General features: G+C 27.4%; 1 protein-coding gene across 1 annotated transcript; it reads right to left on the bottom strand.

Annotated features, from left to right (window-relative positions):
• Positions 1-1,533: 1,533 nt before the first annotated feature.
• On the bottom strand, positions 1,534-14,267 carry LOC117170339. Its single transcript, XM_033357076.1, has 6 exons — positions 14,155-14,267; positions 13,764-13,840; positions 6,683-6,827; positions 3,729-3,863; positions 3,151-3,273; positions 1,534-1,585 (listed from the first exon to the last, which is right to left on the bottom strand). The coding sequence occupies exons 1-6, from the start codon at positions 14,240-14,242 to the stop codon at positions 1,560-1,562; spliced, it is 594 nt and encodes a 197-aa protein (XP_033212967.1). The 5' UTR covers positions 14,243-14,267; the 3' UTR covers positions 1,534-1,559.
• Between the last annotated feature and the right edge of the window lie 5,777 nt (positions 14,268-20,044).

Genomic DNA, 20,044 nt, shown 5'->3' with positions numbered 1-20,044 from the left:
CGAAAAGAGCTATTCTTAAACACTTGTCTCTAAGTAATATGAAAAAGTATATATTGTTTTTATCGCTTACGGGATCCATCCATTGACTCCATAATCTTTCAAGACTTCCCAAAGTTTACTTCTATCTACCTTGTCAAAAGCTTTCTCTAGGGCAACAAATGCACAGAAAACTTTTTTTGTGCTTTGGCTTAAGATAAATATTTTATCCGTATAGGACTTCGTGGCATAAAACCAGTTTGGACTTTTTAACTCTTTGCTTCTGTTATTGTCATTAACCTACGAATACGTATTTTCGAGTATATTTTACTTACGGTACTTAATAAGCCAGTCCCTCTGTAATTATTGAAGTCTCTGTTGTGTCCCTTTCTTTTTTATATTTGTACGATAATCGCCTTTTTATTCGTCTGGAATGTCACCCATCTCGAAACATAAATTTGTCAATTTGCACAGTCTATGTGGAATGTAGTCGCCACCGTATTTCAGCATTTCATCGTTAATACAGTTTACCCCAGCTGCCTCACCGTCTTTCAAGATCTTAATTGTATCTCTAACCTCAGTGACACAGACTTTCTTCATTGAGTTTTTTAACGAATCGTATTCAAAATCGCAGTTTTAGCGTCCTACAGACTTATCTCTGAATTTTTCCCCAAAATAGTATCTGAAAGCATCTACTATCCCGTCTGCATCATATAGCATTTCCACATTACTGTTGCTCATGTTGACAAGTTCTGTACTTTTACTTCCCTTCATTTTTTATAAAGCAGTTTCTTGCTTTCTTTAAAGTCGTTTTTTATTTTCTTCTTTTCTTTTGCTGAAGACAAGATGGCTGACGTTCTTACAATACTTTAGCTCATATTCAAGCTTTTTATGGTTTCTGATCGTGCAGTGTACTTGAAAAGTGGAAAAATAAGGAAATCTAATATAATAAAATATCACTTGTTATGTGTAGTTGCCACTTGCGTCCGCTTAGATACCATTTTTAGGTTATGTCGTTATGACACCGGCGCCAATAATTAGCGGCCATTTTGTTTAGTCTGATATATGAACTAAAAAATGAGAGCAAATTCATCCGAATAAAAAATCAATATGATCTCGAGAGTCAAATGATCTTTGGAGCAAAATGCTCTGCGACAAAACTGATCCTTTTTTTACTGTGTTTTGGTGTCTGTAATCATTTATACTTCTATTTCTTTCCTGATCGCTAAGACCTACAATGCTCAAAGTTTTCATGTCCGCTTTTTTTCTTATTTTACTCTAAAAAAATATATTTTCTCGCTCTGATATTTTTCGGGTTTAACTATGCTCGGCGAAAGTGAAAATCAACACAACAATGGCAAATAGAAAATATCGCAAATTTGTATGGTAATTTTTTTTCAAATTATATTTTAAAGCGAGTCATCCTGATAAATAAAATAAATAAATGTTCTTTAGGGAAACTTGATGATGGAAAAAATAATATAAAATAATTCACCTAAATCCTAAATGTTTTTATTTATCATAATAGTTAAACATTTTTTATTGTTTTGTTCTCCATCAACGTATGAATAGGGTAGCCGATCCTAATGATTTCCATTTGCCATTGATTCTGTAAGAAAAAATAACAAGTTTATTATTTTGCTCATAAAAAAATACAGTTTAGATGAACTGGGTAGATTAATTTACACTAATCGTGCAAAAAATACTCTATATTTTATTGAACTTAGGATGTAGGAGATTTCATGGAGCCCCATAAATACATTTCAATTAAAAAACATTATATAAATTTAATAGAAATGATATATAATAATAATAACAGTAATAATAATAATAATCATAATATATGGGTCATTCCACATCAGATTAACAACTAAAAAATTTATTGCAGCGAAAAATTTTCTTGCATTCTTTAGAGTAAAATAATCAAAAAGTATTTTTTTGATTCAATATGATATTTTTTATCTTAAGGCTCTGATTTTTAAACCATTGAAGTTTATAAAATTCAACCTTTCATGAGCTTTTAATTATTCAAATATCTTGTGAACTAGTATACCGCCCACTCGAAAATTGCAAACAACCTTCGCAATGCAATTGTAAATAATTCGAGCGTGGAAAAAGATGGAAAAAACGGTCCAAATTCGAAAAAATTTGATTTTTTCATAACAGTTGCCAAAAAATTCGTGATATAATAAAGTTTACATTTCTTCGTAAAGGTTATATGAAATGTGAAAGTTAATAAAGACGAGATTTTTTGTGTAATAAATAGTTTTCGAGTTATTATTATACACACAAACACATACAGGGATTGTATAGAATGCCTAGACAATGTATATAATAAGCATTCAATTACATACTTCGCCTAAAACGGCCAGGCATTATATATAATTTCTGGTCATACACAAGCAAACACACACATATCCCCAAACACACGAATAGGAATTATGTAGATTGCCTAGACAATATATATAATAAGTATGTAATTGGTGCTTATTATATACATTGTCTAGGCATTATATGTAATCCCTAGGTATTATATATAATGCCCGGCATGAAGTAGGTAATGTATAAAATTTTAATTCTTAGTTTTTTACACTTCAGACCTTCTTGAAGTTAGAATAACCTTGACCTTATCATCAAGGTAACACCTGACCTACGATCTGACTACACTTTTTAAAGTTAAATTTGCCGTTTTTTCCATTTCCGATGTCAAACAGAGTCGTTTCAATTAAAAACAAAGAGTGACCTTGATATGACATTGATAGTCATGGTCAAGGTCACTCGATGGTCAATATTTAATGTACATTGTGCACGTAAGTGAGTAGGGTGAGAGGATGATTTCCATAAGCTAGCTTGCAAAAAAATGTTTAGACCATACTGAAGTTTGAATGACCTTGATACGAATGCTAATGTCAAAAATAAGCTATTCCATTTCAAAAAACAAAGGTGACCTGAAAATAACTATGAAGGTCATGCTCAAGGTCAAAATGAAGGTCACCACTGGTTTCCTCTCTGAAAGTTACTTCAAGAATGAACCCAACCTTCGCCAAAAAGAATTGTACCTAAGGATTTATTTGGCTATCCCGAGACATTTTGGACACCGTGTATACTTTGCGTGTTACATACAAATACACACACATTCACATGTTTTAGACTGGATTTTAGTTTTTTAATTACCTGCTAGACGAGGATGTGCCTCTGCTATATACGGGTAAAAAGCCTCACTATGATATTGTGCGTACGGTTCACTCATCCGTACCAGTACATCATACTGTGCAGGTTCGACCTCCAGAGGGATACCTGAATTCATAAGAAAACATGGTGATTAGTAACTTAAAAAATAAGACAAGTCATTAATTTATAAATATTGATTCTTTTTCATAAATATACAAAAACTATTAATTTATTTTACCTGGTTGAGAACATTAACATAAAAAATAAAATAATTTAGTCGATGGTAATAAATTTCGACGAGTTAAGAAAATTGAATATAGGGTTTTAAAGCTGTCGGTGTGCTATTCCAAAACATAAAGAAATTATTTAATTAATTAAGAAAACATGAACAAAATTTGGACTATTATACATCAAACTCTCGCCCCTCTGAGAAACTGTAGAAGCCATCAGTTCTAGGAAGGCTGCGAACGTGGTAAGTTAAAGCGAGAGTTTGGTGTATTTTATAACTTGCAAAAGAACTATATTTTTTAGGAAGAGCTTTCTTATATTTGCTTTACATTGTGTTTTATTGTTTTAATTACCTCCAGAGGGAAGAGTAAGCAGTGAAAAAAACTTTTCTGCACCGAACTTGGTATGTATACATCTTGCGAATCTCGTTGATAAACGGTATATTTCATCACCATCCAGAACCTTTATTGGCCCAGCTTCAAATGATGCTGCGGAAAAAACAGAGTTTCTAATTATATTACAGATTACGCAGAACAAACCAAAGTTAAATTTGGTTGCATGTAAAATTTTTGGGCTGAAAAGTTTACATGCTATTTAGCGAAAGTTTATCATGCGATGAAATAAAAGCTGTCGTCTGCTACTTTCTTAGCATCAATAAGTAAACTGAAAAATGTGAATGAATTCGAACTAAAAATCAGGACACTAGATTTAAAACAACTTTTCGCTTACCTAATTATTGTTTTAAAAATAATTATACTTATCGGCTACAGATTAAAAAGTATTTCACGTGAATGAAAATAAAGAACTTGACACAATAACTTTCTTATGTTTTCAAACAAAACGAGAAATAGAAATCAAATTAATTTGAAGGCAGAAGCATTAATAGGATTTGTATTACGATAAATAAGTTATATCTCTTATTTATTTAAGAATAAAATAAAGTTCAAACATTCATAATTAAAAAGCAATCCTAATATAAAAGTATATTTCAAATTTTAGTTTGAAAAATAGTTTAATGAATAAAATGTCAGTGCGGAAATTTCTACCTCACAACTTGTGAACTATATTTAACCCGTGGTTACCACACTTGTGCAGATATGTACCAGCAAAATTTTCAAATAAGTGTCTCTTGTCATTCGGTAGGTATAAGGGTCTCTCGACCCCCGTTAAATATGCCCAACAGGTACTGAAGCATGCCACGTAGGGCCGAGCTTTATTCGCCTTTCACTGTTGGTGATGTTAACTTCGAAACTTGGGCTTGGTGCAAATTTGCACAAATGTGGTTTCCTATTTTGTAAAGTGGGTGTTTCAGAAATAATTGAATTTCACCTGATAATTTTTTTTATTACATTTTCCCTAGGGGTAAGTAATGTTACATAGTATTTTTTATTTTTAGTATAAATTTATCATAAAAAAGTTTTTAAGAATGGCTTTTTGGCGAAGAGGGTGTGGATCTCGAAACAGTAAGGGTACGCGGGTTAGAATTTGCAGATGATAAGGTTGTTATGGCAGAATCCATCGCAGAATTGCGAAGAATGTTGAATAAGCTGAATGCAAACATGAAGAGCATGGGCATCAAAATTAATGCAAATAAAAAAAAAAACTATCGTGCTCGAAGGAAAGAGTGAGAAAACACGATGTATAATTGTATTAAATGATGAGAGAATTGAACATGTTGATAAGTTCGTCTACCCTGGTAGCTTATTTACTAGGGACGGGAAGATAGAGGAGGAGTTAGATAGACGCATAAACGAAGGTGAGAAGGTTATTGGTAAAGCTGGGCCCCTTATCAGAAGTAATGATATATAAAAAAAGCCTAAAATGGCAGTGCATAACTTTATATTTGTACCGACTGTACAAATATAAATGAACGAATAAAGAAACAAGTGTATCAAGGTAAAGTAAATGGCAGCGTGCTCAGAGGCAGACCGCAGGAAGAATGGTTAGAATGTGTGAATGAGACACTAGTTAGAACAGACATAAGGAGCCACAGAAACAAGAGAGCCTGCATGAAAAAATGCATGGAAATAAAAGAATCTAGAGTAGTTTATCAGGACTGAAAAATATGGCAAAAAATAGTTAATAAAAAGAGTGTCAGTAGAGTGAATCGCGCCTGAAACAAAAGACCTTGGATACCAATGGACCCAAGTATGGAACCTCACATGACGACTTTGTGTGGTTCTTCACTGGAGGTGATTGCTAGAGAGATTGACCAGCAACCTGGGTCGGAGCAGTGTTGCGGAACGAACGTGTTATTTAAATAAGCATGACAAGAATTCTAGATCAATATACAAATTTTATATCCCTTCCTCACATTACTTCCCTCCCCACCTAGTGAGTCACGCTTACCCCAAAAGGGAAATGGCTTAATAGTCAAATAATAATAATACCTACGTATTGATTACGTATATTTTCTGAATTCTTAATTCTTTTTTATTGAAATTTTCTTAAAGTTTAAGGCTCTTAAGTTTAAATCGATTGGAAAAATTATAAATAATGATTTTACATAAAATTAGTAAAAACAAGTTTTCAACAATTTTTTTAGAATGCCTGGCGCATTGACTTCTAGTTATGATTGCATGGCATGCTGCATCGTGATGAAGTCTGCGTTGGATGCACCACTATTGCGGAATAAGGTGTAGAATAGCTTACTTTTAGCTCTATATTAATATTTTATAATAATATTTTACAATTATTAATGTTTAAACAATAAACAATATTAACATTAATCAATTATTAGATTTTTAAATATGTTTCACATTCTAGATTAAGTATTGAATGATTTCCCTATGCTTTAAAAATACCTTATTTCCAGACAGCCATAAAAAATACTTATATTTTCTTCAGTGTGCAGTTCGTAATCGCACAAGTGTGGTATCCATGGATTAAAATCATAGTAAATATGGCGACTTTTCATTTGAATGCCGCATGATTTATTTACAGACACGGAAAATATATTTTCATTTGTCCGCAATAGGTTCCATAATTTAAAAATTAAAATTGTAATATTCCAATTTTTTTAAAACAATTTGTCCTGATTTGTAGATCAATTTCATAGATATTTACATGTTTTTTGCACTGCTATGAACTACATAGCAGACGACGCTTTCTTAATTGAAAAATTATTGCGAGACAATTAAAAAAAGAACCTTTCGACTAAAATCTATGAAAACTTTCTTTTTTTTAGTATAATAAACTCATTTACTGAAAACTTCACAAATGTATAGAAAATCTCAACAAGTTCCAAGAATTCGCAAATAAATGTTTTTGAGAAAATTAATTTGATAATAAAAATTGGAATCGAAACCTTTGTTGAGTATGCGCACACGCATCCAGGCCGCTTTGCTTGGTGGTATAGGTAACAGAATTTCCAAATGGTATGGAAGAAACCATTCACCAACAAATCTTCCTCTAACACCATCGACAGATCCCCGTCCATCTACGTGCCTGTCCTATAATTTTAAAAAACACAGAATACTTAAATTTTTTCATGAAATATTATATTTCTCGTGAAGTGGACGCGTTATCAGTAAAAAAAAAAGAATAATGCCTCGCCCCCACTCTTTCTATTCTATTAGCAGCCGAAGGGGTATCATAGTTCAAATAAATCCAATAGACGGCGCGCTGATCAGGTAGGCCATGCTTTTGAATTGTTATGTATAGCAAAAATACTAAGATTCTTTGAAAACTTGATACTTTTCATGAACATAAAAGAAAGAACAAAGTTTCAAGTAAAATTATGAAAACATGTAATTTAATATTTTGAAAATTGAATATAAAGAATAGTATTTTCAAAATAGTTTGCATTGTATTTATGTTTTTCAATAGTTAATTTTGCTAATGTAACTAATCATTTTTATATGCAATTGCAATTGTTACAAATTTAAAATATTGATTGATAATATTACTTAACGAATAACAATAATATGAAAAATAATATTTAAAGATTTCTAATTAGCCCTATAGTATACTTTTTTATTTATTTACCTAGTTTTCCGCTCTCTAGAAAATATATATTTATACCAAACATTTAAACAATACAAGCTTGGAGTTACGAGAAAAGAGTTTAAAAATCCCGGTTCCAAGTCAAAACTCGTCACAGTTTTAAAGTTCCTTTTTCCGAAATTAAAAAAGAGATTTCTTCAAATGGTCTTTAGAGTAGAAGTAGTATTTCATAAACGAAATATTTCTTTATTATACTATATAGATTTTTTAAACATTTTTTGGTAAGAATTCACTTGTTTCTTTGGAAATTCAACTACTTAAAAGCTAAACTCTTTTTTAAAAATTAATTTTAGTGTTGAAAGATTTATGATATTAATCAAAAATTCATATCGTTTTAAAAATATAAATAGTTTGTTTGAAATAAATTTTTTAACTAAAAAATAAAACTCTTTCGGGTGCAAAAATGGACCTCTTCTAGTTTAAAGTTTAACAATTTGGATTGATGCAAACTCCTGTGAAGAAAACAAGAATCCAACGACCAAATTTGGACCAAAACGAACAAACAAAAACAAAAAATCCTATTGTAATCTGAAAAATTTTTCAAAATTAAAAAAAAATAAAATAAACAAAAATAAAAATTTCTTACAAAAATAAAAAAGAGGTAAGAAACATGAAAAGGTAGCCAAACACGTCCCCTTCCTTCTTTTTTTCTTTCTTCCGTCTTTATTATTTTTTTTATCATCAAATTACAATAAAATAACATTCATGAAATTCATAAATACATGTGTTGCAATTTCGTCATTCCAACACCATGGTTGCAATTTGATCTCAAGCTTTTAGTTAGAAGTCTTGTTGAAGTGTTGTAGAATTCCAAACATTTTTAAAAGTGTACAAAAATGTCGATTTTTTAATAAAAGTCGATTTTTTACCAACATACGTGGATTGGCAACGAAATAAATTTTTAATTAAAAAAGACAAATTGGCATTCAAATTGTTGAACTTTGAACTAAAAAAGGTCAACTTTCACCCGAAATTGTTATATTTTCTTCTGTAATAGTTAATTTTTCAGTTAAAAAATCTTTTTTAAATAAGCTATTCATAGTTTTAAGATGATATGAATTTTCAATTAACATGATGAATTTTCCAACAATAAAATCCATGCTCACAAAAGAGTTCAGCTTTCAAGTAGTTGCAAATGTCTGGACGACTTAATAAAGAAGTAAATTATAAGGCTAATTATTAATATTTCAATATTATTATTACTGTTATTATTAGTATTATTATTATTATCAGTTAAGTAATATTATCATTGTTCAAAATTTTCCAAAATCACAATTGTTTTTAAAAATTATTAATTACATTAGCAAAATAAAAAATAGAGAAATATAAATACAATTCAAAATGTTTTTTTTAATACTCATCATTATATTCAATTTTCCTAATATTAAATTACATGCTTTAATAAATTTCTTGGAATTCCTGATTATAGCTGCTCTTATTGCTCCTGAAAACATTGTTGTTCCTTTTATATTCATGAAAAGTTTAGTTACAATTTACTTGCAATTACAGAATACATTAAAAAGCTTGTATATATTGTGATAAATCATAGGGAATTTATTTTAATTTATTTTAAAATAAAACTTAAATCAACATGTTAACATTTTTTGAAATAAAAAGGTATTATTAAATTAAATTAATTATTATTAAAAATATTTATGATGAGCTCCATGATTGCCGTTTAATTAATTTTTTATTCTAAAATACTTCTTCAAAGTAATTTATTGAAGTCCCGAATTCTAAACTAAAATTTTTCCAACTGCTGAGGTAAGTAATTTATCAGTAACTCAAAAATTAATTTTTTATTCAAATTAATAAGTACACACAAAAATTTTGTATAATATATTATTATTATATATAATAAATATTTTAAAGATTAATATTATCGATTTTCTTAAAAATGTAGCTATTTTGTTCGAAATTTTATCTTTTTAATTAAAAATTTCATCTTTCTTGAGCAAAAGTACAACTGCTTAGTTGAAAATTAATCTGTTTAAGTTGACACTTTAGCGGTTTTATTACAATTTTTTTTTTCATTTCAATTAATTCAACTGCTTCCATTTTGTAATTAAAATATCTTTTAGTTGAAATATGAACTATTATATTTCTTGATAAGAATTCACCTTTTTTCATTTAAAATTCCACTACTTGTTTATAAGTTGTACTACTTTGTAAAGCATTATTTATTTTACTTAAGAATTCCACTGGTAAGTTGCAAATTAATTTTTCTGTTGAAAATTCATATTTTAGAGTTATTTGTTTGACAAATCACCTCTTTTAATAGAAATTTGATCTTTTTTGGTTAACAGTTTGGGTGAAAATTCGTTTATTTTTTTAATGAATTCAATTGTTTTTGATTTATGATAAAAACATTTTTTGGTTTTACTTATCCTAATCTTAATTATTTTCTAGCTTTTTTAAATTAATATTCATAAAACAATGTATTGCAGTTGTTTCACCCCAATTTTAAAACAGTTCTAGGTAAATAAAATTGTTTTGGAAACGATTTTTTTTAAGAGTTTGTTCAAAGAAAATTATCATTAGAATTGCTTATAAAAAGAAAATTTCAATTAAATTTACAATTTTCACAGTTTATGATATTTAATTTGTTAAAAATTGACTGTTTGTTTTACACAATTATTATTGTTACTTTGAAAAGTGGAAATTTTTTTACAAAGTGGAAATTTTCAGAAAAACAGCAATTTTTTGCACTTGTCTGATAGAAGATATTTATAAGCAACAGCAATTTGTTTAAGCAATTAAGTCTGTTACAAAATGGACAAAAAATTAAAATTGCAGAAAAAACGCAATTTTCTAGCTTCATTTAAACTATCATTAACAATAATAAGGAATTATTTAAACAGTTAATTTGTCAACTTAAATTAATGATCCATTTCAAATCAATTGAAAATTAGACAAAAAGTTAAAAATTTTAGGGAAAAAACGAAACTTTCTAGCATTATACAAATTGAATATTACTAACAATAATAATATACAGTATAAACAATTCTTGCAAGCATCTAATTACAGGTAAGAATTAGTATTTTATGTATTAGCAAACAAATTTCATAAAAATTCATTAAAAACTCATAATTACGTATGCGGAAAATTAACAAAAAATTTCTTATAGGCAAATTATATGGAAAAATAATTTTTTTCACGATTTTCCATAATTTTACGTTTTTTTTAGTTAATTTTCAAGACATTTAAGTAAAAACAATATAATTATATTTGAGATTATTGTTGTCAATGTTATAAACAAATGCATTAATCACCCATTTTCTGACAGAAAACCCTCGTTTTTTTCGATGTCATATTTTCAAATTAGAAACTTCATGATAATTTTAGAAATATGCGTAATTTTTTTATTAACCTTATGATTTTTTAAAAGAAATTAAATAGCAATGGCACAATTCGGTCATTTGTCGACAGAAAAATTCGTTTTTTTTCAATGCCAGTCCTTTTGTTTGGGAACTTCATGACAATTTCAGCAACATGCATAACTAGTTAATAAATCTTATGACTTTTCAAAACAAATTTAATAAACAAAAGCATAGAAGATAAGGTATTTATGGAAAAAAAATCGTTTTTTTCTCGATAACAAGTTTTTTCATTGGGAACTTAAGGATAATTAAAAAAAAAAAACTAATAATTTATTCATCAATTTTATAATTGATTTTGTTTAATTTTAATAAACAGATGTATTATTGGGGCAACTGTCGACGAAAACCTTTTTTTTTTCTATGTTAGACTTTTTAATTGGGATATTCATAGTAAACTCAGCAACATTTATGATTAGTTTATAAATTTTATGATTATTTTAAACAAATTCAACAAACATTTGCATGAATCGGGCATCTGTTACTCATAGTCAGTTCATAAATTTTATGACATTCGAAATTCATAAACTTTTATAAAGCTGCAGCTTTAGGATAATGAATTAGTTTAATAAATTTATTTTAAAAAATTATCGAACAATTATGAATTTTTCTAAAATTATCATGAATTTCCCCATTGAAGAGACTTACATTGAAAAAAAAAGAATTTTTTCATCAACGGAGACCTGATTAATGCATTTTTTAAATTAAAATTTTTTTAAAAAGTCTTAGAAATATCAATGAATTATGGATTTTTTCTGAAATAGTCAGGAAGTTCCCAAATGAAAGGACTGGCATTGAAAAAAACGAATTTTTTTGCCGAAAAATGCCTTAATAATGCATTTGTTTATTAAACTAGTTGATATTATTAAAAATAATAATCTGAAGAAAAAAATGTCTTACGCATTATATTATTTTTATCCAAATTTCTGCAATTTAAAATTTAAAAAGTTAAAATTATGGAAAACCATAAAAAACATTTTTTCAAGTAATAATTAATTAATTTATAATTTTTTTCATTATATAATATTTTTGTATTTTTAATTAATGTTATTCTATAAAACTCAGAATATTTCAACAATTTTGTTGTTATTTTAGAGCACCGGGAAAATTCAATAGAAAAAATGACAACTTTTTTCGTCATAATTTGTTTATTTATAAAGAAATTGAAAACCCAACTTGAAAAGCAGGCTCGAGAACTATCTTAGAAATCTTAGAAGATTTTGAGGAAAAACAAAATCGCTCATAATTTTTCCAAGTTTGCCTTTTAAAAAAAATCGTTTTCTAAAACATAATTGGCATTGGCATTGAATATGTTTGAATAATTTTTTTCAGTTTAGTTTTTTCACTAAAAATTATTACTATTGGTCTAGTAAAATATTTATTAATTAATATTTTTTATAAGGAAAGAAACGAATTTTTGAAAAAAATTGTTTTAACAAATTACATTTGTTTAAGCAATGCGAAATTATTTAACCAATGTTAATAAATATTTCACTAGAATAATAGTTATAAATTTTAGGGGGAAAACGAATTTTTGAAGAAAAATTTTTTAAACAAATTTCATTTGTACAAATAATTGAAAATTAATTAACCGATGATAATAAATATTCCACTAGATCAAAATTATTACTTTTAAGTAAAAAAATACGAGAATACAGTGTGCAAAAGGTCGATTTCACGAAAAATTCACATTTCTTGTTTTAAGGGTAGTTTTCAGGTACTCGTAGGGGTGTGTTAGGGGTGTCAAACTTATATGACTGATACATGAACTTCTTTGTTACGTAATTCTCTACAGCCCCCATACCTTCCCGTCTCATTTTTTCAAACTAAAAAAAAATATTCTCAAAACTCAAAAAAGGGATTTTTTCCCATGCACTTTACGTGGGAAACGTCAAGTCAAAACCGACACCTGTTAAAATAAAAAAAAAATAAAATAAAAATTAGAGAATTTCTTTTTTCGCATTTGAAAAAAATAGGAGGGGGGGGGGGGTTCGTAGCCCTTTAGCATGCAAAGAAATTTTAATATGCATTTTTGTACCATACTAATATTGAAACATTCGTATTTTTATTACCTTATTTTTTAAATTTAAAAAGTGCGCATCATATACAAAAAAAAATAATTTCGTTATTAAACATTTTGTTGCAACTTATGTCTTCTTTCCACAAATTTAATTTGTTTATTCTAAATGTTATTTTTCACTATTGAAACAAAAACTGCATATTCTATCAAAAAATTATTAATACTGCTTTTTAGGAATAAAACAAAAACAACGCTTCTTACGAAAAAGTAAAGAAGGAAACATTTGTAGATACTTTCTGGGTGCACAGTTTTTATTTATTTCTCTTTTGTCGCAACTTTTTGAGTTTCGCCGAAAAATTGAATTATTGATTTTTCATAATTTTTTTGTTTCGTTAAAATTTAAAATTGAATTTTTCGAAAATAGTCCAGAAGTTCTTATGATAATCTTGTGGGGCCTTCAAAAAGTTACGTTTTTCTTTTGCTGACTTTTTTTCATATTGTGCGCTGTTCAGCTTAAAATTTTTATTTTTGATCGTTTTTCATTTAATTTTGTAAGTGCTATAATTTTGGTATTTTTTCCGAAAAAATACATTAGGAAAAAAGTTTCATATTTTCAACTACTGCGAATACCTGCACATAGAATTCTTTGATCTTGAAAAAAGTGGTCTCAGAAATATTCAAAATGCGCTTACTTTTTGAATTTTTATCTGAAATGGCTATCTAACGAACTTGACCATCGGCTTTCGTCACTAAAAGTGTGTAGCAAAAGCCAATATAGTATAATAATTTTTTCGAAAATGATCGTGTTCACAGACAGACAGAAAGCTGTATATACATGCATACATATATAAATAAAGACCAACTGTTATTCGGATTCAGAAGCTCTCAAAACGTACACATTTGAAATAAAAAGAAGGCGGGTAAAATTTTACACGAATCTCATACATTTTCTGATGTGAATTTAAACATATAATAATTGAGCTTACCACATAAGGTGGATATTGATATAGTTTGTGAGCTAGATTAGCCCGCTCGTCTTGAAGTTTCAGTTGATTTTTTTGCGCTATAAAAAAATAAGCCACATTCAAATATCCACTTTAAAATTACCGAGAAAGAGGTTTTGATGCAAAGTAGTTTATCAATTCTCTCATTTAAAGCAATTAAAAGTTTATTCTTTGGAGAATGAAAAAAAGTAATTAACTGTTATGAACATCATTATGTATCCAATATCACAAACGTATAGGTACAGATAAGGATAATTCAATTAAAATTTTTTTTTTCTATATCCCAAAATTTTGTTCTCATATAAAAAAATGATGACTACACGGAGAGAAGTTAGGAAAAACCGTCACGCTAGCATTTAGAGAGTTACAGCACTTCGGTTTGGTATGGCGCCTGCTCTCGATTCGTGGTAATGGTTACCCCAAACTTGCGGAGATGAGTCCAGTGACCCCAACTTTGGCATGTAGACGTACTGTACTTACGCTAGCTATGTGTAAGAGGAACACGGAGAGGCTTATTATTGCTATGGTAACGGGTTCTCGCGTCGTGTTCCTCATAAGCATCCTGGCGCAAGCGCAGTACGTCTACATGTTGAAGTTGGGATCACTGCATGAGTCGCTCCGAAACGTGAGTGCTATATTTTTCTGAACTGCGCTAGCGCGAAACTCTACCGCAAGCACTGCGTGTGCACAACGGCTCGAGAATACTGTTGGTTAAACAGTTCGGTCTGTTCGGAGTAATGATTCTCCCAAATCATTAGAGCTGTACTACTAAACATAAGTGGCGCTGTTCACTGTGTGATTGGCAAGATAATTGTACGTCTTGCGTAAATGGCTCTACCAAACTTCTCTCCGTGTAGTAAGAATTTAAACAAGGTCTTTTGAATTGAAAATGTGTCCCTACAATTTTACTTTAAGTAAATACTTCATAAAAATTTAAAAGCCAAAAATAAAAATTAGAATCTGGACCTGCGGTGTCTGGGCGTACAGGTATTGAGGTACCAGCATGGAAAAAAGCGTTTGAGGCGCCTGGATTATGATTCCCATTTGTATTTGCCATTCGTGGACCTGTTTCTGTGAAACAATAAATAAATAAGCGACGTTTATATCCGCCCAGAAAAATTGCCCTTAAAGATTTTTGGATACGAAGTATTCTGACAAAATTTCTGATTTGGAAAAAGAAAACAGTTTACGTTTTACTGATTGAAAAAATGAAATTTAAACTTACGAATTTGCATCAAAGGCGCAATTCTAGGAAATTACCAATTTAATTTTGAATCTCTTTTTTCAAACCTGAACTATTTTTTTTCAATAAAAAATCATAAATAAAAATTAGATTCTGGACCTGCGGTATCTCGATTTGCAATTAACCTGGAACCAGCATGGTATTTCAGTAGGAACTCTTCAAGACTAGGCTTAGGATTTACACGTAACGTGGGTAGACTTGACTCTGTGAAAAACGAAGAACCTTAAAATATACATATAAAAATGGACCCTAGTTAAATGACTTAACAGGTCAGGATGGGGGATCGGGTGTCGAGGCAATTTTTTACGAAAGGGGGTGGCTGTCCTTAACTCATCTACATAATTTTTACAAAGGTTAGAAAACTTTCTCCGCAAGACTATTTTTTTAGTTGTACATTTTATTATTTGGTTAAAAATTTTTTAATTTTCTTAAAAGGAGATTTTTTTTGGTTGAAAATTCCACTTTTTGTGAAAATTCGTCTTTGAGTCAACTTAAATCTTTTTTTGATGAAAACAATTTTTTCAGAAAATGTTTCTTTTGGATTTTAAAGACCACATTTTTTAGTATAAATATTGAATCTTCCTGGAAAAATGCAACTATGCTGTTAAAAATTAAACTATTTGTTTTAAAAATTTACTTTCTGTTCAAAATTCATATTATTCTCTTGAAAAGTGAATTGAAATGATTTTTGATAAAAATTCAACTCTTTTTTGGAAAACTTGTCTTTTTGATTTGAACATTTGCCAGTTTCAGTAAAATTTGTATTTCTATAGGACAAAAAAGAAACATCATGGTTGAAAATTCAACAATATTCTTAAACAGTCATACTTTTTGGTTAAAAATTCGTCTCTGTACCAGAAAATTAATTTATTCTTTACAATTCTTATTATGGTCTTAGAAAGTGAACAAAAATCTTCTTTAAATCAAAATTTAACAATAATAATTTTATAAATTAAAAAAAATCAAATTTTTTCAAACGAAATTTCATCTTTCATGCTTAAATACTCATTCTTAAGAAATTCTGCTGTTTCGTTTAAAATGTAACTATTTCTTAGAAAATGTACTTTTTGTTTAAATTAAATTTTTTTGTGTTGAAAAGAGAACTAAAATCTTTTATGGATGAACATTCAAAATAATTTTTTTTTTAAATTCAACATTTGTCTGTTTGAACAGAAATTTTATCTTTCTTGGATAAAAATGCAACTGTTTGGTTTAAAATTCTACTGTTTTGTTGAAAAATTAAGTATTTTATTCAATATTTTCAGTGAAAATATTGCATCTTTCTAGAATCAAAATGAATCCGTTTTTGTTAAAAACTCAACTATATCCCAGAAAATTTATTTTTTGTTTAATATTCCTATCGTTGTGTTAAAAAGTAAATTCAAATCTTTAGAGATGTAAACTCAACACTTTTTTTTGAAGATTTGTCTTTTTGATTTAAACTGTTTAAACTAAACTGAAATCTTTTTTAGATTAAAATTTAACTATTTTTTTTTACTTTTTTTGTAATTTATCTGTTTTATAAGAAATTTTTTCTTGTTAGAATAAAAATTTAACTTGTTTTGTTTAAAAAAGTCATACTTTTTATTTGAAAATTCTGCTGTTTCGATGAAAATTTGACTACTTCGCAGAAAATGTACTTTTTGTTTGAATTTAATGTTTTTTTTTTGTTAATATTTTTGTGTTAAAAAAGATAGTGTGAAATCTTTGCTGGGTCAAAATTCAACATTACAAAAAAAAGTTTTAAAAAGTAAAAATTAATCTGTTTTAAGAAAAAATGTATCTTCCTTGAATGAAAACGAAACTGTTGACTTGAAAATTAAACTACTTGGTTTAAAAGTCATACTTTTTGGTTAGAAGCTGTACTATTTTGTTGAAAAAATTACTATATTTAGAAAAATGTACTTTTTTTAACAATTTATATTTTGCTGTTGAAAATAACTGAAATCTTATCTGAATAAAAGTTTAATATTACAAAAAAGTGAATTTTTTTATTAAAAAGTCATCTGTTTTATTATAAATTTCATCTTTGTAGGGTAAAAATCAAACTATTTAGAAGAGAATTCAACTATTTTGCTAAAAAATAAATATTTATCTTTAAAAAAATGCGTCTTTTAGGCAGAATATTCAATACTTTTCGTAGAAACTTATTTTTTGTTAATCAAATTTACATTTTTATCATGAGAATTCAACTTTTTTTAGTTTTTATTAAAAATTTATCAGTGTCAAATGTTAATCAGTGTTAAAATGAAACTATTTAGTAGAAAATTAAACAATTTTGTTAAAAAGTAATCCTTTTTGGTTAAAAATTCGTCTTTTTGGGTTAAAACTTCTATTTATTTCGTCTTTACTTCTGTCTCGTTTAAAGATTCATATTTCTATTGTAAAAAGTCAACTGAAATCCTTTTTATCACAAATTCCGACTTTTCTATTAAAAATCTATCTTTCTTTTTTAGTAAAAAAAAATAATTTTTTTGTTTTGAATTTCATGTTCGTTGGGTAAAATTGCTTCAGTTTCGTGAATAGTTAATTTTTTCCTGAAAAGTCTTATCTTCTGTTTAAAAGTTTAATTTTCCTAGAGAAAATGGCTCTTTATTAAAATATAAATTATTACACTTTTTTAGGGAATTTATATTTTTGGTTGAAAATTTTAATATTATGTTCAAAAAATAATTAGTTTATTGCAAATTCAACTGTTTTGTTGAAAATTCGTCTTTTTGTGTTAAAAATTCAACTCTTCTCGTAGAATATTAACCTTTGGTTTAAAATTAATATTTTGTTGCTGCTAAGTCAAATGAAATCTTTTTTATATGAAAACTATTTTTTCAATGTATTTTTTTGGTAAAAATATTGCGTCTTTCTTGGATAAAAATGAAACTGTTGTGTTTAAAATTTAAGTATACCCTAGAAAATTTAATTTTTGTTCAAAATTCTTATTATTGTGTTGAAAAATCAATTAAAATCTTTTTGGATGAAGATTCAACTTTTTTTGGAAAATTTGTCTTTTTGATTTAAACATTCACCTGTTTTAGTAGAATATCAATTTTTCTTACACAAAAATACAACTGTTCGTTTCAAAATATAATAATTTGGTTAAAAAGTAATATTTTTTGTTTAAAAATTCAGCTATTAACAGAAAATAAATTTATTGTTTACAATTCTTATTTTTGGTTTGAAAAGTGAACGGGAATCTTCTTTCGATAAAAGTTTACCTATTTTTAAATGTATATGTTTTAAAAGAAATGTCATCGTTCTCAGATAAAAATTTAACTCCTTAGTTGAAAATTCAACCTCGTTTTTAAAAGCTTCTCTTTTCTAATTTAACATTCATCTACTTTAACAAAAATAATATCTTTTCTGGATAAAAATGCAACTATTTGGTTGAAAATTTAACGATTTTGTTGTTAAGAATTTATATCTTGGTGTCAAAAATTAACTGAAATATTTTCTAGATGAATATTTAAAATTTGAAAAAAATTGTCCTTTTCTGTTAAAAATTTATCTGTTTTATCACAAATTTCATCTTTCTTGGATAAAAATGCAACTAATTAAACAATTAACTAGAAACTTTTTTAAACGGAAATACACCTATTTTTTATTTTTTAATAACGATTCATCTGTTTTATGAATTTTCATGTTTTTCAGATCAAAATGCAAATATTTGGTTAAGAATTGAACAATTTTGTTAAAAGTCAGACTCTTACGTTGAAAATTCCGCTGTTTTGTTAAAAATTAACAATTTCGAAGAAAATTTATTTTTTGTTAAAATTTAATGTTTTGGTGTTAAAAAGAGAACTGCAAACTTTTCGGTATGAAAACTCAACATTCTTTTTAATTTTTTTCAATTCCAAATTCATCATTTTTAAGAGAAATTTTATCTTTCTAGGATAAAAATATATCTGCTTAACTGAAAGTTAAACTATGTTTTAAACAATCATATTTTTTGGTTGGAAATTCTTCTGTTTTGTTGAAAAATTAACTGTTACGTAGACATTTTTTTCTGTTTGTTAAGAATTTATATTTTGGTGTTGAAGAATGAACTGAAGTCGTTTCTGAGCAAAAGTTTAACATTACGAAACAAATTGTCAGTTTTTTAGCACAAATTTCACATTTCTCGGATAAAAATGCAACTATTTTGTAAAGAATTAAAATTAAAAAATACAAACATTTTGGTTAAAAAAAATTCGCTTTTGGACCAAATATTTAATTTTTTTTTATAGAAACTTGCTTTTTGTGAAAAAATTTACGTTTTATCCTAAAAAGTCCACTCGATCTTTTTTAGATGAAAATACAACTATTTTTTTTTATTTAATAAGAATACATCTGGTTTGAGACAAATTCCATATTTTTTATGAAAATGCAACTATTTGGTGCAGAACTAAACAGTTTTTTCAACATTCATCATTTTTGGGTAAATATTTGTCTTTTTGGATTCAAAATTGAATTTTTTTTTGTAGAAACTTATTTATTGTGTAAGAATTCAGATTTTTTTGCGAAAGGTCAACTGATATTTTTTAAACAGAAAATTCAACTACTGTTTTTTTTAATTTATCTTTTGGATTTGAAAATTTGTCTGATTCAATAGAAAACTATTTAGTTTGAAAGATTTGGTTAAACCAAGTTGTTGAAAAACACATTTTTTTCATGAAGATTGATGTTTTTGAACATTCTTCTTTTTTAGGGAAAAAACTAATTGTCTTGGTTTGAAATTTTACTTTTGTTGTGTCAAAATGCATCTGTTTTGTGAAAAATTAATTTTTTGCTAAGAAGTCAGTTTTTTTAAATTCATTTTTTGTAGATAAAATTCGTCTTTTAAATTGAATGTTCAACAATTTAGCTGAAATCTGATTTCTTTCTTTAGTGAGAAATCTTTAATTGTTGAAGATTCGTCTCTTTGTTTGAAAAATTCCTTTTTTTATGTAAATTTCATCATTTTTAACTCAAAGGTAAATTATGACACTTTGGGTTAAAAATTTATATTTTTGAGTTGAAAATTCGAATATTAGGATTTAACTGAAGA

Source organism: Belonocnema kinseyi, chromosome 3 (assembly GCF_010883055.1).
Source record: "Belonocnema kinseyi isolate 2016_QV_RU_SX_M_011 chromosome 3, B_treatae_v1, whole genome shotgun sequence".
Taxonomy (NCBI): domain Eukaryota; kingdom Metazoa; phylum Arthropoda; class Insecta; order Hymenoptera; family Cynipidae; genus Belonocnema; species Belonocnema kinseyi.
This window is presented reverse-complemented; position numbering and strand designations above follow the sequence as displayed.

What these genes read in the sequence shown, in the direction of transcription:
- LOC117170339 (XM_033357076.1), bottom strand. Translation starts at nt 14,242, where the DNA reads ATGCCAAAGTTGGGGTCACTGGACTCATCTCCGCAAGTTTGGGGTAAC. An exon ending in AGGCGCCATACCAAACCGAA is followed by an intron (nt 13,841 to 14,154) that starts GTGCTGTAACTC and finishes ATTTTTTTATAG; the next exon opens with CGCAAAAAAATCAACTGAAA. An exon ending in GCTTACTCTTCCCTCTGGAG is followed by an intron (nt 3,274 to 3,728) that starts GTAATTAAAACA and finishes TTATGAATTCAG; the next exon opens with GTATCCCTCTGGAGGTCGAA.